Source organism: Trachurus japonicus, chromosome 18, assembly GCF_045865225.1.
Source record: "Trachurus japonicus isolate A0001 chromosome 18, Traja_1.0".
In the NCBI taxonomy this organism is placed as follows: domain Eukaryota; kingdom Metazoa; phylum Chordata; class Actinopteri; order Carangiformes; family Carangidae; genus Trachurus; species Trachurus japonicus.
Window position 1 is genome coordinate 19395791 of NC_140924.1, and position 22312 is coordinate 19418102.

The 22312-nt window shown below is 40.6% G+C and overlaps 3 protein-coding genes across 3 annotated transcripts in view; 2 read left to right on the forward strand and 1 right to left on the reverse strand.

Annotated features, from left to right (window-relative positions):
• The window catches only part of tm4sf5 (transmembrane 4 L six family member 5), a 252573-nt gene that overhangs the window by 18239 nt on the left and 212022 nt on the right, over positions 1-22312 (reverse strand). The gene's annotated exons all lie outside the window — the stretch shown is intronic.
• cldn15a (claudin 15a) lies at positions 9516-12642 on the forward strand. The gene is made up of 5 exons (XM_085759539.1): positions 9516-9931; positions 10074-10238; positions 10375-10456; positions 10557-10664; positions 11914-12642. Exons 1-5 carry the CDS (start codon positions 9715-9717, stop codon positions 12011-12013), a joined length of 672 nt encoding a protein of 223 aa, XP_085615665.1. The 5' UTR covers positions 9516-9714; the 3' UTR covers positions 12014-12642.
• dnajc3b (DnaJ (Hsp40) homolog, subfamily C, member 3b) lies at positions 14038-22013 on the forward strand. Its single transcript, XM_085806249.1, has 12 exons — positions 14038-14291; positions 15816-15926; positions 16061-16185; positions 16796-16870; positions 16966-17109; positions 17888-18069; positions 18207-18326; positions 18797-18902; positions 19294-19414; positions 19529-19661; positions 19753-19901; positions 20780-22013. Exons 1-12 carry the CDS (start codon positions 14207-14209, stop codon positions 20929-20931), a joined length of 1503 nt encoding a protein of 500 aa, XP_085662375.1. The 5' UTR covers positions 14038-14206; the 3' UTR covers positions 20932-22013.

Genomic DNA, 22312 nt, shown 5'->3' on the forward strand with positions numbered 1-22312 from the left:
ATTACATAGAAAAGCAGCAAATTCTCATATTTGTGAATCTGCGACCATGAAATGTTCGACAATTAATTTTCTGTCGATCAGATAATTGACCTGTTGTGTCAGATGCGACTGTAGGGGTGAATTCGCCTAATGTGGGACACTGCCTAATGTGGGACACTTAAGCTTAAATGGGTGTAGGTCTTCCTATAGCAAAAGAAAGTTAATGTAAATGTGGTCTCACACAAGCTGTGATATTGCATTATCAAAATCACATGACATCTCAAATGTCCAATCATAGATTTGGGAGGGACAGCCTTCAAACCGGGGGCACCCTGTGTGAAGACCACCAAAATGCTAGGTACTTAAGGTTTGGACAAAAATAATGTTAAGGCCATAATTTATTAAAAAAAACAAAATTATTGCAATTTTTTGTCAAAATGTGTTTATAATATGTTGATGCATTAAAATATATCTTAATATGGTGTAACCATTCTCAATATTTAGGATTTTGATCAACATTTCTACTGTCCCACTTTAGGAAACATGCTTTCCTAAAGCGGGACAGGTGGTTTTTCCTAATGTGGGACAGTGGTTTTCCAGGTAAAACCAATAGGTTGACCAATAACAATGGCTGTTTACATGGTTTTATTGTTATAATGCATTGTTTTGAATACTTTACAACAAAAGAAAATTATATTTATTAACTGGAAGTGGTCATAATACTGTTAAAGGGGTAAATGGCTCTGATTTTTTTTCTTTCTTGTTTCTAAATCTTGTCTTTTTTGATAATGTTCATGAAAAATTTTGTGTTTAGAAGTAATCGAAGGATAGCACATTACTGATTAATTAAATGGAATGTATTTCAGATCACAGTGGCAAAAAAGAGTAAGGCAATGAGACAGAATCAGGGAAAGAAAACATGGGAAAAGAAAGGAAATAATCAAGCAAGAGAACTCAACCAGTGGAAAAAAGACAGGATGAGGGGAGACTGAATATAGGGAGATCACTGAGGATGGTGGTGTCCCACAATTGAGGTTGTTGACCAGGGCTTGGAATGACCCTAAGTCCACTCTTTAGCGAAGGGTAAAAGGTCACCTTTTACCCTTTAATACTATAGAAGATGAAGCAGAACTAGGACAATAAGTGATATTATTGAACACTGGTTTGCAATCTAGCATTTATCATGTAAATTAAGATGACTTTTAAACAGACTTTTTAGTGTCCCACATTAGGAGCATGACTGTCCCACATTTGGGAACGGAAATTGCCGCAAAAAACTTTGCAATCAGAGTTGAAATATGTATGGTATTTCTTTTAGGAGTGTGATATCAGAATTTTCTCTTTGGATTCCATTAGATCACAACCTAAGGATTTCAGAATGGTACAGGATGTAGATTGAAAGTGTTTGCTTCATATCGCAATATACACCAGAAGTCTAAATTGCAAAAAATGTCCCACATTAGGCGAATTCACCCTATATGCTGTTATAAACCCGCACCAGCTGCTCTGTCCCCCTCCGATTGATGTCCCCCTGGTCCATGTTCCTACGCATTCAGTTCCACCTTCCACCATACACTCAATACCGGACTTGGACCTCTGCACATCAACACTTCACCCATTCCCGTTATCATTACACACCATCACCACATCAGACACTACCACACCCACTCTGTGAACTTTCACAATCTCAGATCACTCACACAACAATCCACCTCTCCCATCAACAAGCCACCTGTCACCATCAACATGGCACTTTTTAATGTTCGCTCTCTTTTAAACAGAACCTTTTTAATGAATGATGTGATTTTAGATAACAACTTAGACTGTCTTCTTTTAACAGAGACATGGCTTGGCACTGACGCACCTGCTGTTCTCACTGAGGCTTCCCCACCAAATTATAACTTTTTATTCTCTACTAGAGAGGGTAGAAGAGGAGGAGGCACGGCATCAATCATAGACAATTCACTTAACTCAAATGGAGTGTTTTTTAACAGTTATGCATCATTTGAGTACCATGCCTTTACTTTTAGCAGTCCTCCAATTATTTGTCTTACTGTATACAGACCACCCCATTACTCGAGCTCTTTTATCAGTGAATTTTCAGAGCTTTTATCTATTATTCACACCTCTTTTAGCAGGATTTTAATAACTGGTGATTTTAATTTACACGTTGACGACACCTCGGATCCAATATCCAGAGAGTTTTTAAATCTTTTAAGTTGTCTTGATTTTAAGCAGCACGTCGCACAGCCGACTCACAACAGAGGACACACCCTGGACCTGGTCATAACCCATGGCCTGTCCATCGGTGTGTCCTCTGTTGTCGACCTGGCTGTGTCTGACCATTACTGTGTGTTTTTTAGCATCACCAGTTTTAACCGAGAGGAGGCCCCAGTGAGAACAGTGAGGAGGCGCTATCTTACTTCTGAAGTGGCTGCAAATTTTATGGAGATTTTACAGAGCACTCCTGCTGAAATTTTACCTGCACCTTGTGATTTTGTTAAGTCATATTATGGTTTCTCCTTCACCAGGACATCAGATCCTGCCTTTTATCCCATCAGGTTTTATCTGTTGACACTGAACTGTTGTCCTTGCCTGAGGAAACACTGGAGAGTTTTGCCCTGGTTGATGCAAGGACGCTTGGTCGAGTTTTCTCCCAAGTAAACCCAACAACCTGCCTTTTAGATCCCATTCCCACATCACTCTTAAAATCATTTTATGGATTCTTTGAGGAACAGTTTTTAAACATCATGAATTGCTCTCTTCAAACGGGTGTCTTCCCCACCGCCTTTAAAACGGCGGTGGTGAAGCCCCTTCTGAAGAAGAGCAATTTAGATCCAAGCATTTTTAATAACTACCGACCTGTATCCAACTTACCATTTTTAAGTAAAGTTTTAGAAAAACTGGTTTTTAACCAAGTTAATGACTTTTTAAACAGAAAGAACATTTCAGAAAAGCATCAGTCTGGTTTTAGGAAATACCACAGTACCGAGACAGCACTTTTAAAGATTTTAAACGACATCAGGTGGAATTTAGATAATAAAAAGCTCACAGTGTTGGTTCTACTGGATCTAAGCGCTGCTTTTGATACAGTAGACCATCACATTTTATTAAATAGGCTTAGACACCTGGTGGGCCTCTCTGGTACTGTTTTTAACTGGTTTTGTTCTTATCTCACAGACCGATGCTTTTATGTAAGTATGGATACATGTTCCTCGGAAATCCATGAAATTGGATGTGGGGTTCCCCAAGGGTCAATTTTAGGTCCACTTCTTTTTAATCTGTACATGCTGCCCCTTGGGGACGTCATCAGGAGGCACGGCATCAGCTTCCATAGTTATGCTGACGATACGCAACTGTACATCGCCGTGTCTCCTGATGACACAGGGCCAATTGATGCCCTTTTTAACTGCATTTTAGACATCAAGTCATGGATGGCAGTGAATTTCCTACAGCTCAACCAGGACAAAACTGAGGTTTTAGTCATTGGTCCTGAAGGCCAGAGAGAGAAACTTTTACCAAAACTACAGGATCTTAAGCCAACACAGTCAGTAAAAAATCTGGGCGTGATTTTTGACTCTGAGCTGAATTTTCTTCCACATATCAAAAATATGACAAAAATAGGTTTTTATCATCTTAAAAACATAGCCAGAGTCCGCCCGTTTCTCTCTCAGGCCAGTACGGAGGTGCTGATGCATGCTTTTATCACCTGTCGATTAGATTATTGCAATGCCCTGCTCTCTGGTCTTCCCAAAAAGAGTATTTTTAATCTCCAATTATTACAGAACTCAGCCGCACGAGTGCTGACGAGGACCAGAGGGCGGGAGCATATTACACCAGTTTTAGAGTCGCTGCATTGGCTCCCCGTACGCTTCAGGATCGATTTTAAGGTTCTTTTACTAGTTTTTAAATGTCTTAACGGCCTTGCGCCCTCTTATTTATCTGACCTGCTTTTACCATATCAACCCTCGCGGACCCTGAGGTCCTCCGGCACCGGCCTTTTATCCATACCAAAACCCAGAACCAAAACCCATGGTGAGGCGGCATTTAGCTATTATGGCCCCCACCTGTGGAACAGCCTGCCGGAGAGCCTCAGGGCCGCAGAGACAGTTGATATTTTTAAGGGAAGGTTAAAAACACACCTTTTTAGTCAGGCTTTTAACTAGATTTTAAATTCTTCTCATGGTTCTATCTTATTTTATGTTTCTGCTTCCATCTGGCTTTTAAAGTTGTTATTAACCTTAAATAATTTTACTTGTTTTACTTATTTTATTTATTATCTTACATATTTTTATTTATTTATTTGTTTATTTACTTTTTATCTTTTTAAACTGTTTACCCTGTTAACTTATTTTTTCAGGGTTTTTATCCTATCTTATGTTTTTAGTTTTTAACTCCAGTGTTTCCTCAGGGGGGTCTTCCACGCTGGGAGCTGTGTCTGGGCTGCTGCTGGGGGCGCTGTCCCTGGGTCCCTTCGGCTCGGCTGGCTGTGGTCTGCCGGGGTCGGGGGGCCTGGGCACTGGTGCCCCCTGTGGCACGGCCTGCGACTCCTCCCAGTGTGGACGGCCCCAAAGATAGCGCTTCCTCAATCTTCAGTGTCATGCCATGTCTCCCTAGCGTCAGTAGTGAGAGAGTGTGTGTGTGTGTGTGTGTGTGTGTGTGTGTGTGTGTGTGTGTGTGTGTAGTATGGAGTGTGGGAGGGAGGGGTTTTTACTTGTAATTGTTTTATTTTCTATGTGTGTAAAGCACTTTGTGTTGCATTTTCCATGTATGAAAGGTGCTCTATAAATAAAGATTGATTTGATTTGATTTATAAGTGTAGTTTATAATAAAGCACTGTAATTTATTAACTCTTCATATGTTAGATATTGATAAGTTGTATTTTTCAAATGAATCTAGTAGTAGTAGTGAAAAGTTAAAGCAGAAGTAAGTGATATATTTGTGTTAATATAAGTCTTAAATAGTTATATCTTCCGACAGCAATCACTTACATAGAGTGTTTGGTCTGAAACACGGGTCTGTCAGTCACTCTGCTCTGCTCTGAGCCCAGGAGAAAACATTTATCGTATCCTACAGTTTTTATCCAATGAGGAGAGAGAACGGCATGCAGGGCTGTGTGTGCAGCCAAGGGACGCCGTGAATGTGGCGACGTAGGGACAAGGACTGTTATGGTGCGTTCAAGGAAACTCGTATTTTTCCGACCTGTGAAGTTGTACCAGTTCGATCTGGTACGAGTTCACGGGTCGGAAGTTACGAGTGGATGTTATAGTGACTTTCACCGGTAAAACAGGTCGGAAAAACACGAGTGGGTTGCCTGGAACGCTACAAAGTCGTAAGTTGTGACTTGAAGCTGTAATTTACGATTTCAAAAGCCTACCTGGAACGCAGCATTAGCGAAAACGACCGGACCACTTACTTCTGCTTTAATTATTTCAAAATAAAAGTTCAAAGTGGTCAAAAATCTGATCTAGAATCAGTCTTTAACATCTTTATCAAGAGTGTCAATGAGTGTTTTGATTGTGGGACATCTTTGTCTTGTGAGCACTTTAACACGCACAGACACAAATACACACTGATGACATTTACAATATGTATGTCCTGTGATAAACCACAGAACAGGAAACAACATAATGTACTTTTAGAGTGAAATAAGCACATTGTGATTACAGGACGTCCCCATAATAATGATAATGGATTGCAAAACTGGTTTTCCTGACCTCAACACCAAAATAAACTTTATTTATATGGAGGCTCGAGAGTGTTCATGTGAAATACTGTAAATTGATAAAAGGTTAATCATAGGAAATGACCTTATTAGCAATCACTTTACATAAGCTGACTGTTTTACATCATCTGCATACAGATGAAATTCAAAGTCTTATGTTTATTACTGTTGTGAAAGACCAGGAAACTAATCTTCCTCTTCTGTAAGCCTGCACCTGATCTGTACCAAAGTTAATTTCTTTTATTGATCGAGCAAAGTTCAGTCTTATCAACGTCATTTATTGACTCTTAGACTTTATTAAACTTACGGTGAAGGTTTGGTGGAAAGTGGGAGATATTATGAACATTAGCTACATGTTGAAGTCTTTCAGCAGGACGACTGAGTCGTGCACATTTGGACCAAAACGTGCCTGGCCTAGTTCACTCGATCATCCTCACATTTTGACCCCTGGGGGAGATTTAAGTCGGCGGCAACATTTTTTTTTTTTTTTTTACAATGGGAAGGCTTATTGAGGCTATCAGTTGTGTGTGTGTGTGTGTGTGTGTGTGTGTGTGTGTGTGTGTGTGTGTGTGGCGTTATCAGCCGAGTGGGCTGTTACTCATTAACCCACCTGACAGGACCGAAACTCCACAGGGACATATCAGTGAAAACAATCATCTTGTTTGGTGTGAAAGAGGCGATCGAGTGGGTAAACGCAAAGAGAAAACCAGACACGAGGGAGAGTTTGAAGTCCCCCCTCCAAAAAAAAAGATTCGAGCAGCATTTGAACCCCGGCCGACGTCAGAAGTGGCTCCAGACTCTTCATGTGCACAGTTCAAACCCACTGAGACATCAATCATTCATCAAAGCTCGTGTAATTCAGATCAGCTTCAGTGAGTTTCAGTTACAAGGGCCAATGTTCAGTGACCATCCGCTTGTCTGAGGGATATTAATGTGTAATCAACACGCAGGAAGACAATCCATCCGGGAACATGGTGTGTAGGTGAAGATACACCCTGACATGTCATCAGATGTAATTTGAAGTTATTCTATAATCCAGAGGAACAACAGTTCATTGTGACTCTTAAAACGTGCACACAAGGTTTCATCATGGCTTTAATCAGCTCGTCCCATCTTCCTATCGAACGTATCGCAGTATCGCACTGTAGATTTCATGTGCAGATTATCTGTTGGCTTGACGAGATAAGAAAATACCTTTTTAATCATCACTGAGTCACGTCTGAGGTTTTCACTGTCGTTCATTGTGGCCTTGAGGAGCACAAATAGATCCTGTTAATGGTTTTTAACCTTCGTATCGTCTTCCTGTCGACCATGAAACATCCGTCCTCCTCGGTTGAACTCTTTATAAAACAGAATCATTGATGACATTGATTACCCAAAAACTGCATTACACCTTTAAATCAAATTCACTCCAACCAATTTCCACATTATATTTATAGTTACTTTTGGGCTTTTATGATCTATAGAGTTCATTAATGTAAAAATCTGCCTAATTTTTGAGTTGATGTAAATCATTTTGACTATAGTTACAATCAGAGGAACAGGTTTTAAAGGACTATTACTGACAGGTCATTATCAAGATTTCATTTTCAGTAATGACGCCTATCACCCATGTTATATGACACCTGAACACACCCTTCCCACATCATCAATCTATTTAATTAAGGTCTGGACTCCAAAGTGGATACAAATGACCCCTATCTCTTACAACAGCATCTACAATTTCAATATTTTAATCGTAAATAAAGCAGCAGACACATCTTCTTTTATTATGTTTCCCTCTGTTGGGTTAGTGTTAGTGTTGAGGTTGTCTCACTATCATGTTTTAATTACTTTTTTCCCCCTAGAAATCTCCTGAAGAAGTTACAGCCTTCTTTCAAAGTTTCACCTGAGAAAAAAAAAATCACATAAAGTTTTGTTTTTATAGACAAAGCCAACATGAAATTTGCATCCAACAACACAAACTCCCAGCAACCAATCCTCAGCCAAAGTGAGCCGTAAAAACAATGAGTTCTGCAAACAGCTCAGCCATAAAATGAGACGTTTATAGTGGAGCAGGATCTGGTTGTCAGGACACCACAGATGGAGGCCAGACAGACGAGGCCAGACAGAGTGTGAGGTTAGATTTTCTGCCTTTGTTTTAACAAAAAGATGAAAAAACACAAGGTTGACCCTCGAAATGACTATTTTCAAGATAGGACTCAGTTGTCCAAGACCGAAAAATTACCCCACATGTCCATGGTGTTTATATGTATTTCTCTGAGAATGTAAACATGAACTTCAAAGTTTTAAGGGGGAAAAACCCAATAACACACAGTTTAAAAAAAATCTAATTAAAGAGGCAATAAGAGAAACTTAAAATAAAGAAGATCAAGAAAGCCATCATTTACTGTCTCAAACCCATCCTGTATGACATCTGTTTGAAAAGTGCACAGCTAACTACATTTTAGCAGCAAGATAATAACTCCTTGTACGAGATAAAAAAGAACTACAACATGTTTTGTACCCGTCTTTGTTTTCTTCCATGGTGACATTCACTGTAATCTCTTTATTTCGTCGCTGATCCTTGCTCAGCATCACCAGACTCTTATTACCTCATTCACACACATTTATCTCCATTAAACTCTCTGTTTAGGAAAAATACTCGATAGGAAGAAGGACGTAACCTCATTGTGCTGAGTAATTGTCGTCGCCTCTTTCTCAACGTCAAATATAGATTAGAATATTTGGTTTAATTTTTTACAACCCTTGCTGTGTCACTGCCATTGATTTACAGTCATCAGACTTTCCTTTGCAAACACCTGTCGCTTCCTTACAGAGAAGCGATCATCGACCCAGCTTCAGGTTTATCTGCTGTTTCTGTGTCTATTTCTGGGACTTCACTCTTGACCTTTTTACGTAAATGAGTCAAATCCCCTCGTCTCCAACACACTCGCTGGCTTTTGTCTTGAGATGCAGGTTAAGATTTAGCTTCATATTATCAGCAGGGTGAACTCGGTGTACTCCCACTGACCCGAGTTTGGCAACACTGACCCAGCAGTTATCAGAGAGGGGATTATTAATGAAGACATAGCCTACAAACACAACGAAGCAGGAGGAAGTTGGTAACTTCAGACCTTATTTTTTGTCTCTGGTCCTTTAAATTAAACCAGTTGACATCTCACCAAATGTTATAAAGTGCTGGGCGTGACTCTCGGTGACCTTGTGTCTTTTGGCCTTGAGGTATTCAAACCAAAACAATAAAACTAACAAGGTTCATGTTAGAGACATTCAAAAAGAAGGAACTAGAGTACATCGATCTGGTACGAGTTTACAGGTGGGAAGCTTGACTGTCGTTCCATTGCACTTTCATGGGTTACAGGTCGGGAAAAACACGAGTCACGGGTTGAACACACCATAAATGAAACTTTGGGATAAAGTCAAAACCAACATTTTTAACATAGATCCATCACAAAAAACTTCTCATAAATTGATAATAAAGTGTTTTTATTATTATTTTCTCATAAACGAGATCAAATTTGACTAATCATATGCGAAAAGATGCATTAAAAATTGACTAAAAGGCCAAAACGTGTTTAAATATGTCTCAAAAACAAACCACGAAGCATAAACAGTGTAGTGTCATTTAGAGCGACATATGACCATTGGACCCTGAGAGAGCCGATAAACACCTGTTCAGTTTCAGGGGTGTAAAAAGCAAAAAAAAAAAAAGAAAGAAAGAAGAAGAAGAGGAACGTGTGTGTGTGTGTGTGTGTGTGTGTGTGTGTGAGAAAGAGAGAGAGAGTTAGGGGGAGGAGAGAAAGCAAGTCATATAAATGATTATATATATCTGCTGAGCTGAACACATCTCGCAGTGGTAGAACAGACACCACACACACTCTCTCACACACTCACACACACACACACTGGCTCTACAAAGTCAAAGGCCTGACTTTTAATAACAATAAGAAAAAGTTTTGAATTGTTTTAATCTGAGATCTGGATATACTATACACCAAAGCGGAGGAAGAATGGATCCGATTGTGGAAGTAGTGGCCTTGATTCTGGGCTTCATCGGCTGGGTGATGGTGGGGGTCGCCCTGCCCAACCGCTACTGGAGGACCTCCACCGTGGACGGGAACGTCATCACCACCTCCACCATCTACGAGAACCTGTGGATGTCTTGTGCCACGGATTCGACCGGGGTTCACAACTGCAGGGAGTTCCCTTCACTGCTCGCTCTGAGTGGTATGTCAAGAAAAAGACAACTTATTTAAAGCAAATATGGAAAAAAAGATGAAACACCTGTCAAAGGACAATTTCAATATGTATTTTCTACTAAAAGATGATGAGTTCAGTGGCTGTCTGTTTGTTTCCACGCCACCTCCAGGTTACGTCCAGGCGTCTCGTGCCCTGATGATCACAGCCATAGTGCTGGGCACCTTTGGACTGGTGGCGGCCCTGATAGGAGTACAGTGTTCAAAGGCAGGAGGTGAAAACTACGTTCTCAAAGGGAGGATCACCGGCACTGCTGGAGTCTTATTCATACTTCAAGGTAACAAAAAATGCACTGAAAAACCAATGTGTTTGAAAAAAGCCTTAAGATTTTCCAATGTCCTATGACCTGCTGAAACACCCAATAGATTTAACCAACTGTCTCATTGATTAAATTATGTTTTTTCTATGAAAAGGTGTGTGCACAATGGTGGCAGTGTCCTGGTACGCCTTCAATATCACCCAGGAATTCTTCGACCCTTTCTACCCCGGGATAAGGTAAGACAGTGCTGCTGCTGGTGGTGGTGGTGGAGGTGGAGGGACGACTGCTGAGGCCTAACTTGAGTGTTTGCTCACTTCGCTCTGCTGTGTGTCACAGGTATGAAATAGGAGAGGGGCTTTACATCGGCTGGTGCTCGGCCGTGCTGGGGATCGCAGGAGGAGCCTGCCTCACCTGCTCCTGCAAATTCAGCACAGCGGAAAAATAGTAAGTCCTTTTTTTTTTCACAGTTTGGTCACTTTTTGTCTCCATCTATAACACAACACAGTGTCACCTTTGTATGGAATCTGATAGTGTATTCATCTCAGCTCTCTAGCTCCTCCATATGCAGCAGGTTGACAGTAAAGTGTGTAAAAGTCTCCTTTAAATGGAGACATGTGTCAAATCTAACATCATTTACAAGCCTGTGTTTTCCTGTTGAGGACAAACTAAGAGAACAAACATGTTGTTAATCCACTTGTGGGATGAATCCAGAGCTGCAAGTCATAGTGCCCGTCCATCGAAACGCCCTTTGTTTACGACAATCATAAAATTGTTATAAAGTGTGATTTCAAAAATGCTTTGGTGACAAGAGTTCAAATCAGAGTAGTCATGACTCCACTGACCTTACTGGCAATCTGTGTTGCACCTTGTTAAACAGCTGTACCAGTCAAAGACGTTATATTAAACAAATGTGCAATAGAGAAAAATGAAATATCGGGACTTTGTTGTGGAAGGGTTTGGAGTGATTTTCAGTCAGACGAGAACCAATGAAGTGTCTGGAAGGTTCTTACTAAATATTTGAAAATGTCTGAGTTTGGCGCCCCCCAGTGGTGGGGGAGAAGAGCCTACACCAGGGGGGTCCAACTCATTTTAGATCAGGGGCCACATACAGCACAATTTGATCTCAAGTGGGCCAGACCAGTAAAATAATAGCTTGATAACCTATAAGTAAAAAATTTTTTGAATTTTTCTCTTTGTTTCAGTAGCCTGCATTATTAAGATGTTTACAGTTAATGAGCTATCCTTTTACAAAACATATTATGAACAAGCTAAAATTTCTTGATAAAAAATATGCGCAATTTCAACAATATTATGCCGCCTCTGTCTCCCATGTAATTTTACACTTGGCAAATTCATCCTGAGGGCCGGATTGGACCCTCTGCCGGGCTGGGTCTGGCCTGCGGGCCGCATGTTTGACACCGCTGGGCTCCACAGACAGATTACACCAGAAAAACCTGCTTAAAACAGAACATACCCATCTATTTCTTTGTTTTATGGTGAAATACACCCTAAATAAAACAGTTAATCACAGCTGAATAGCGTTTAGCTGCATCATGTTTAGGATCCTGCTGATGTGTACGGTGGCTCTTGGACACCATTTACTACTAAAGTTAAAATGTCTGCTGTAAAAAAGCCTGGAGTTGACATATGTACAGATGATCACTGACATTTTGGTTTCACCATTTTTTTGCAGCCCTTTACCTTATCAAGCCAGAGGAGGGACCGTATATTCTGGACCTGCTCCGACCAGAAGCGTGGGGGCCAGTACTTACGGCCGTAACGCATACGTTTGAGCAGGATATGATATAAAAACAGAACTATGGCGATCAAATCCCTTTGAAATACCAGAGGTAATCTTTTCCATCACCCCAGTTTTTGATGACGCACTTAGCGCTCAGTTTTCCACACCTCAGATTAAGCTGTTTTTTGGTCCATGACTGAGTGTGGGGTCAGCAGATGGGGAGCAACACAGCACCACTGAAACTGTATATAGCCACATTATCAAATGTGTATTGTGTGAAAATGATGCCACTGAAATACTAACACTGATGTTGTAAAAGTTGTACAAAGCTGAGCTACTGTCACTGTTGCAATGCACAACCATGCTAAAGGATATGCTGGCAGTGATGATTTATTTATGTTGTGATGATGTTAGCACAAACACATTTACACTAAGTCACTTGTTTCGAATGAGATTCTGTAATCTGATGATCTGCATGCACACTGTTCGACGTTTGTTTGTAAAAGGGGAAGGTCAAAATTGTGATGATCCAGATGTTTGTGTGTCGTTTTTGTACAGTTTTATAGGTAGTACTTGTGTAAGAGGGTGGAGGAAAAGTTATCTTTGTTTTGATGTTATTTTGTCTGTTTGTTTTTTATTATGATTGTGCACAATAAAATGTGTCATGGTTAATATTTGACTGTTTATTTTTTAAGGTGAAACAGCACAATCAATAATTCTAATGCTGCAGGATTTGCAGCTTTGGCATGCATGTCTCTTTAATACTGAGAATTCCCATTGTAAACATGTATTATCATTTTTAAAACTGTGTTAATCTGTGATTATGGATATCAGTATTGATATGGGTGACCTTGATAATGATATCAGGTCAGACGTATTTCGTGGCTACTGCCCATTAGGCTGCGTTAAAAACATGTTCTCCCTGACTTATTATTATTTATTTATTCTAAAGTATCTGCTATTGCATTGCACTAAGCTGTGAAATCATAAAGTGTATGATAATTATGGCTCAAAAACGTAGACTTCATTTTTGCAGCAATAGGCCCCCATACAAAGTCAATGTGCAGTTAGACAATACAGTATTAATCTGTATGGAGGCATGATGCTGCCAAAATCAAGTCTACCATAAAGTCATAAAGTATATCATAATAACAAATTAAATGGTGGACTTAAGTTTGGCAGAGGTCAGCCTCCCTACAGACGGCACTGTGTGCAGAGTTTGATAGCACAAATCTGTGTTCACATAGATTCAGTATGGTAGCCTACGAATAAGTACAAAAGCGAGAATGGTCATTTATTTATTTATCTTATTGCCATTTCCACGTGATAACTACTTATTATTTCATTATCTTGATATAACAAAGTCTGTTTTCTCGTGATAACTAGCCTACTTATTTTTTCATTAGGCCTACTATTGTAACAAGATAAGGAAATAAGTGGTTATCACGAGGAAATGTCAATAAAATAAAAAATAAATATATGGTTTCAGTAGTCAAAAAAGAAAGTGTTCATATTTCGTCTTTATTTTAAAATGTGAGTAGCCTACACTTAACATTATTTTGGAAGCAAATATTGATGCAAGACAAGTGGGATACAGTGGTTCGCCTCAGCTCTGCCAGATAAGCTGTTTTATTAAACACTACCAATCATCAATGAATAGTGAATAAAGTAAATATTATATTTGTTGGTTATAGAGGAAATCTCTTGCAGTGACGCTGTTGTCCACACAGATATGAAGTGGGGATGTGCCAGCCAGTAGGGTTAAAATAGCGGCTCCAATGAGAGGAGCCCACGTATCCGGACCAACGCGGATGTGCGGTTCGTGGACCAACCATTGAAATGTAGGCCAGGATGGGAGGGGACCAATAATGGTTTCGTTTACAAAAAAGTGTCTAGGTCGCCGGTTGTTCAGCTTCACCACTGTTATCTCACCGATAATCTGTTTTTAAAATCCACGTTAATCTCAGTTATTCCGGTTTTTCGGGAGAAAGTTGACGGTGAAGAAGGTTATTTTGTTTTCCCCAGGAGGAGCGGAACCTTTCTGTGGCGTTTCTCCTTTCCACACGGAGTACTGTCACACCGGGATCGTAAATACACCGTCGTTGGTGGTTGCTGCCCCCCTTTTCTCTTTTTTTTAGTCTGTCAGACAAAAGTGATGAGGATTTAATAACGATTAATCGCTGCTTCAATGAAACTAATAGGTGTTTTCGGTCGACGTGGAAGCGAAGAGTGAGTGAGCTCAGTCATGGAGTCGTGTCGGCGGACGGGGCTCAGCGGGGTCCTCTGCTCACTGTCACTGCTGTGTGTCATCCTGGACATCCAGCTGGACGGTAAGACTGCCTCTATTATTAAAAAAACACAATTTTAAGTCCTTCCTCATACACAATTTCAGACCTTTCCAGATGTTTAAAGCTCAGCTAGTGGGTGAAAGTGTCCAACGCTGTGACGGGAGTGTTAGCTTACAGTCTGGCCCGCCCCTCCAAAATAAAAGACTCCTGCTGCTTCGTCGTTGTTATTTTATTTAAACAATTGTTGTATAAATGCATATTAGGTAGTGAAAGCAAAGTGCAACAGCATTGAATATGTCAATTAGTCAAAGAAATTGTCATGTACAGTGTGTGTGTGAAGTGACAGAGCAGCATAGCTCCTGGTAAAAGCCACCACCCCCTTTCTTATCAGAAACACCTGTATTAACACGAGCTAATCTTACTAGTTGGACATTAAACAGAAACATAAAATGTTAGGAAAACCAAACATTTACACAGTTAAATATATATGTTTCAATATTTATTTTATCTGTCGATTCTGTTCTGCAATTTTACACTTAAACACAGGTTAAAAATCTGCCTGAGGGGGGGTCTGTCTGTCTGTTTGTCCCCCCCACAAGTTACTTTGGCAACCTCTGAGCATCAGAGCCACAGCTGAGACCAATTAATTAATTAGGGACTCCTCTGCTCTGATATCTCTGCATTTAATCAACTATTACACTGATATTTCTGACCCCTCTCTCCCATACATTTATATGAAGGCTCTGCAAAACATACACACACATATATACATTATATAGGCTTATATATATACAGGTAACTTTATGTGATAACAGTAAGGGTATTTAGGTTGTAAGCATGAGTTTGAGACAAACATTTCAACTGAATCTCACTCAGTAAACACTAAGCAGGTAAAATTACCATGGCAGCTTACACAGGTGTTTTAGACAAACAGGTAGGTAGATGGGCGTAACGTTAAATAGTGTAAGGTCAGCTGTGAGCAAATTGATAGCAGTTTGTGTTGTAAAAACATTGTAACTTTGTTTTGAAAAGTGCTATATAAACAAAGTTATAATTATTTATTGTTATGATATTACACTGGAAAGTTATGACATGTACAGTGTGTCTGCTGCAACATGAAGGGTGGTGCTACTTTAGGAAATGTTGTTGATTATCATTTTATAAATATAAGTACAACACTAAAACACTGTGACAGGCCGCCAACGCGTCGCTATCAGCTGACACAATCAGATGACGTGAGTGAGGACATGTAAATTGTACTGTACCTGAGTGTTGGTGTGTTTGGTATGTAAACATTACTAAAAATAAATCGCTCCATCGCCCAGAGCAAAGTCTGTACATAGTTTCACTTGAGCAGGTTTTGAATCAGCTGTTAAGGTTAAAGACTGTGTAATAGATGTATGTAGATGTATGCAAACAACATGCTATGTGTGTAACTCTTGTGATGACAGCGCGCACTGTGAAGACATTGCTGAAGTCTAAGCACAAAATTACACTACATCATAGTCTGCAGTGCTGTTACAGTGATGTATTTCAGTGAGGCTGGAGCTCAGTCTTATGTTACAGGTGTCTTGGGGGCAACTCATGTCGAGATAGAGCACCACTTGGAGATGGGCCGCAAACTTTTGGCAGCGGGTCAACTGGCTGAAGCCTTGTCCCACTACCACTCCGCTGTGGGTAAGGTTACACAGACACAGACATGCCGACACACACTCACTGATATTCTCACCACTCGCTGACATTTGCAGCCAGACCTGTTGCTGTTTGGTAGTTTGACAGAAGTGTCCTCTACATTTTTTTTTTTTTCGCAGAGGGAGACTCCAAGAATTACCTGACTTACTACAAGAGAGCTGCCGTGTTCCTGGCCATGGGGAAATCCAAATCTGCCCTGCCAGACCTGGCCAGAGCCATTCAGCTCAAACCTGACTTCTTGGCGGTAAGCTCACCTGTCCACTCGCTGCTTGAAACATTATTATCAGTCTTAAAGGGATGATTCAACATTTTGGCAAATTGGCCCATTGCCATAATCCCTACAGTTTTAGCAGTAGGTTCATTACCTTTAATTGTCGGTGCAAGCTATTTTTGAGATAATAACGGAACGTAACGAGACAGAGTTGTTTTCGAGACAAATGCAGAGACTGCTTGCAGAAAAACTGCCCTCGATGGAAATGCACATCAGCGGTTTTGCATGAAAACAACTCCGTCTCGCAACGTTCTGTTATTATCTCACAGCGTGGTGAATGTGCAGGTCACAACTTGTCCACCAGAGCGTTTTGGAGTTGTTGGATTGTGTATTTGATGAGTTTGATGAGAGAAACCAAGAAATCCCATTAGCCTCCGTAGCGTAGCGCTGAGCAGCTCACGGCTCTGCTCCGCCGTTCTAAAAACAACATGCACCGACAATTAAAGGTAACAAACCTACTCCTAAATCTATAGGGATTATAGCAATGGGCCAATTTGCTAAAATGTTGAACTATCCCTTTAAGGATGTTGGTTATTTTGTGTCCATGTGCTCATAATGTCTCCTCCCCTTCCTCCGTTTTCAGGCCAGGTTGCAGAGAGGGAATATCCTGTTAAAGCAGGGCAACACACAGGAGGCCAAGGAGGACTTCAACGCAGTGGTAAGTTCACCGCTGCATCCTAAATCCCTCATATATGTGATATCCCAGAATAATACATGTTGCTAAAGGAAGAAATCTACTTTTTATTTTTGCAGCTGCAGCGCTCTCCAGATCACGAAGAAGCTCACAACCAACTGGTTAAAGTGAACGAGCTGGAGGAGCTGCAGGAGGAGGCCCACGCTGCATATCATCAAGGGGACTACAGCACTACCATCACCGTGCTGGAGAGAGTTATAGAGGTGTGTGTGTTTGTGTGTGCTTACAGAAACATAGTGGTAGGGTGTGATTTGGAAGCTGATATTAGAAAAAATGTAATGTTTTCTGTGTGGTTATATTGTTATGTTAGCTCATCTATCTATCTATCTATCTATCTATCTATCTATCTGTCTGTCTGTCTGTCTGTCTATCTATCTGTCTGTCTATCTATCTGTCTGTCTGTCTATCTGTCTGTCTGTCTGTCTGTCTGTCTGTCTGTCTGTCTGTCTGTCTGTCTGTCTGTCTGTCTGTCTATCTATCTATCTATCTATCTATCTATCTATCTATCTATCTATCTATCTATCTATCTATCTATCTATCTATCTATCTATCTATATAATTTCAGACACATACTCCATATGACAATTAGGAACATTTAAAGACAGACAAAGAATGGGAGGAAGTACATTCTTGTACAGTACCATAAGTTACCATTGCCATTAATAATACATTTCATATAAATATACACAAACCATACATATAAATAAAGCACATATGAGTCAGCATTTCCTAACATGCTAGACAAGCTAACATATGCCAAATTTATGCCTATAAAAGATCAGAATTGTTTTAGCTGGAGCTTCCGTCAGCACTGACTCCTGATGTTACGCAGTTGTTGTAATAAAACGCTCCCATCCATGGGATTCATTTTATATTTCAAACGATTTTACAGCGGGGAAAACATTATTTTATTTCATTGTCAAGTTAAATGTTTTTACAGATTTCTGTCTGCTCTGTATAAAAGCTGCCATCTGTCTCCAGATTTCTCCCTGGGATCCTGAGTCGCGGGAGCTTCGTGCGGATTGTTTCATCCGAATGGGCGACCCACAGAAAGCCATCCAGGACCTGACGCCGACCACGAGGCTGCGCAACGACAACCGTGCCGCCTTCCTGAAGCTCAGCCTGCTGCACTACCGGCTCGGAGAGCACCACGACTCCCTCAAGTGAGCTTCGACACTGGAATAAACAAACAAACAAACAAACCAAGTCGTCATGCAAAATAGCAGCTCATTTTCATCTTCTCAGCAGCTCCAGTATTTGTTTGTAAGTTGAAACACCCTCTCCTTCCTTCTCTGCGCAGCCACATCCGGGAGTGTCTGAAGCTGGACCAGGATGACAAGGAGTGTTTCGGTCACTACAAGCAGGTGAAAAAACTCAGCAAGCAGCTGGACTCGGCAGAAGGGCTCATTCAGGAGGATAGGTCAGTACTATCAGTCCATCGTTGGCACCTGAAAAAGATAATGTCGCCATTTTGAATGTTTGATAAAGGTTTGTAGATGCTTGTTCTGGTGGTTTGAAGAGTTGAGCACACATGTGTATGTATTCAAATCCTATTCCTGATCTGAATGTCACATGTCACCACTCTCTCTGTTCTCTGGTTCCCTGACGCTCTAAAAAAAACAACATAAAACTAAGCTACCAAGTTGATTTCAGATTAGAAATTCACCTGTTTGATGTCTGTGCAAATTCTCATTTGCCCAGGTCAAATGCATCTCTAGGCAGTTAGATCAAGTCAACTGGACTTAGTGTTTGTTTTGAAGACGTTTTGCCCCTTATCCAAGTGGCTTCATCAGTTCGTGTAGACTAGACTTCAGACTAGCAAGTCCAGTTGCCTCGATTCAGTTGCCTAGAGATCACCTGTTTGATATCCTCTCTCTGTACACTCATCAGGTTTCAGGAGGCCATTGATAAGTATGAATCTGTGATGAAAACGGAGCCTAACATGGAGTACTACACCAACCTGGCCAAAGAGAGGATCTGCTTCTGCCTCGTCAAGGTGAGAGAGATAAAGCTTCATCCCCACTGCAATAACCAAAGTAAACAAAACATTAAAGAGACGGTGATACTGTAGGTAGGTATGAATGTATTTGATTGTATTTTTGAATGACTGTGTGGATATATGTTGCCACAGCATATGTTCTGTACTGTATCTATGGTCTGTGAGAATGATTATTCTGGAAAGGACGAATTAACTAAATTAAACTTAACTAAACTAAACTAATGAGTTATGGCTGGTTTTCATTGTGGTAAATGCTCCACAAGATGTTTGCAAAGAAATATATCAGGTTACATTGTTTTCCACCTCAGCTGGCATCAAACCGGTTCATGTTTGAGTCTTGGCTTTAAGCTTTCCTCCTGAAACATCTCGTGCTTCTTGCCAACACTAGATCAAGCAGGCTAATGAGGCGATAGACATGTGCTCAGAGGCTCATCAGAGAACCCCCCGCAACGCCAACGTCCTCAGAGACAGAGCAGAGGCGTACATCCTCAACCAGGACTATGAGAAAGGTAATGGGACTCACCTGTCTCAGTGACAGTATGCTGCAGAAAACTGGTTCATACTTTCCCAAAGAGGCAAAAGTAGATTTATCTGAACATGTTTTTGTGTCTGTTTCTCCTCAGCGGTGGAGGACTACCAGGAGGCCAGAGAGTTTGACAGCGACAGCAACGAGATCAGAGAAGGACTGGAACGAGCTCAGAAGCTGCTCAAACTTTCTCGCAAGAGAGACTACTACAAGATCCTCGGAGTCAATAGGTAACCACCGAGTTCAACTACAAACTCTGCAGCGCTGCATAATGCAAATAACACCAGCTGAGTCTCACAAACCTTTTTTTTTTATCTTCAGGAATGCCAACAAGCAGGAAATCATCAAGGCGTACAGGAAGCTGGCACAGCAGTGGCATCCTGACAACTTCCAGTCGGAGTCGGATAAGAAGGAAGCAGAGAAGAGGTTTATTGACATCGCATCAGCTAAAGAGGTCCTAACTGACCCAGGTCAGGAGCTACACACACACACACACACACACACACACACACGACAGCTGCGTTTCAGTTTTAGGAATCAGGCAGACACTTGTTAGAAGTGTTTTTCAGCGACTGAGCTGTTTCACTTGTGGCCACCTGTTCGATGATGCTTCAGTGAGTCTGAGCTCATTTGAAAAGAACAAATTATTCTCATTTAAATAACTTGATGTAGCAGAATTACCAAAAAGCTCTAATGTGGCCTATGGCAAACCGGAAATAACAAACTATTAAATCATGTTTTCATGAGCTAATTAAAAAGCACTGAAACATATTTGTGGATTTTTTTCCCCCCATACATTTCTTTCCAAGACGTACTGAAGTCTGAAGGCCACACCCAGCAGCTGGTTGTCTAGTTGGAAACAGAAAAGCTTAGTTGTGTCCACAAAACACGATGAAAACAAACTTCCAGAATCTCTGAGGCTCATCGATGAACATGTGATATCTAATCTGTTTATTTTGCACAAAACCTGAAGGGTGCCAGACGATTTCCTGGAAAGTCACCATGACAGACACGAGATCAGTATCAATCTCCTCACATTAGAGTTTTTCCCCAAAAGTCAACTATTCCTTTAGTCAGATGTCTAACACACAAATGGATTTTTTTATTTTTCAAAAAGGGCTATTAAAGTAAAACATAAAAGTCAGATTTCACTGTATTTTACAAAGGCTCAATCAGTCGCTATACTATAAGGAGCATCGTCTGTTCAGAGAATCAGTGTAACTTTAAGAAAATCAAAGGTGTATTAGTTTGGTGTCTTAATTCTAGTAAACATCTATCATCTTTTAATGCAGGTGTGGTGTTCACTGTCTTAAATTTGTCCCTACACTCTTCCCGTTGTTTCTGACAGAAATGAGGCAGAAGTTTGACGCCGGCGAGGATCCTCTGGACCCGGAGAACCAGCAAGGTGGAGGTGGAGGCGGAGGACAGCAAGGTTGGCCTTTCCACTTCAACCCCTTTGAGTCTGGGGGCAGCTTCCACTTCAAGTTCCAGTACAACTAGACTGAACTCCAGTTGGAGGATTTTACGAACACTGAGGGTAAGTGGTGGGGACTTTTTTTTTTTTTTTTCCGGACACGGGTGGAAGGTCTGTGGTGGATTCAAGGAGACGTCTTCCTCCAGAACTTGTGCTTTAACTTGGACACAGTTTTGTGGGCTACTTGAACCTTTGAGTGGAGCTTTTTAGTGAAAAACCAGGACTTCTTCCCACAGAAACTAAAGGACCCATCTGTGTGGCTGCTGTCGAAGAAAATTAAGTATCGTGTGAATATTTCAAATCCTTAGGAAAGGTTGAAAGCCGTTATTACTGGACTTCTGTTTTTTGGGGGGATGTCTGCTCTTATTACTCATTTATTTCTTTGTGCCATTTTTTTTTTTTAAACCAAGAGACTCCAATTTTTTAAACGCAGTCACTCCTGCTCGGACATCACATAAATAAACGACCGCCAGTTTGTTGGTTTCCTGCTCGCAGTATTCTCCAAAGGAAATACATCTTTACTGATCTCAGTCTATATTTTTGACCATGTCAAAGCATCTCTACTCTAGAGAACCAAAATGATTTTGTATTTTAACGACATCAGCAGACACATGTTGTTGAGCTTCTACATTAACGGTGAGTAGGTGATGACTTCAGCACTAATACATGAAACTTGTGGGTGTCAAAGTTTTGAAATCCTATGGATCTTAAATCGGTGTAGTTGCTCTGTGGTAGGTTGTTGTTTCAAGTTTTGCCGTTGGTTTTGTGCAGTTATCTAATTGGAATAATGTGTGAATTCTGCATTTGGGTGGAAATGTTATATTTTCAACTGGCCATATATCAGGCTGCAAATATTATAAATGTAACCAAATTTTGAAGAGTTGGTTAAAACGTTTAAAAAACAAAACAAAAGAACAACCTGAAAATGTTCTCTATTTATTGCACAGACGTAGCAACAGATCACCGAGTCAACAACTGTAGTATTTCTTTTTTTTTTTTTCCTTTTCTCTCATTTCAAAGCATGCCTTTGAAAACCTGCACTTTTAACCTTTTTGTTTGAAAAACCTCTCCACATGTTCTCCACTCCTGAATCGTTACTGCAGGCTTTTAAGCCGTTTTCAAAGACTCTTAACAAACCAAGTGTGTCTTCAGTGGTTGATCTGGTAACCTCATATACAGGAAAGAAAAAAAAAAAGGTCTAACAGAGGAAAAAGCGCTGAATGTGTCAAATGTTGTACTTGAAAACCTGAGGTGTACTGTTCATAATTCATAAACGGTATGTTTGGATAATGTTTGTCCATCAGGCTGCACTGAGGTACAGAGTGAAAACCAAACCATTACAATGAAGGTGTAAAGTGCAGCTTCGCAAATGGGCCTCGGGTTTTTACTGCCATGAAAGACACAGAA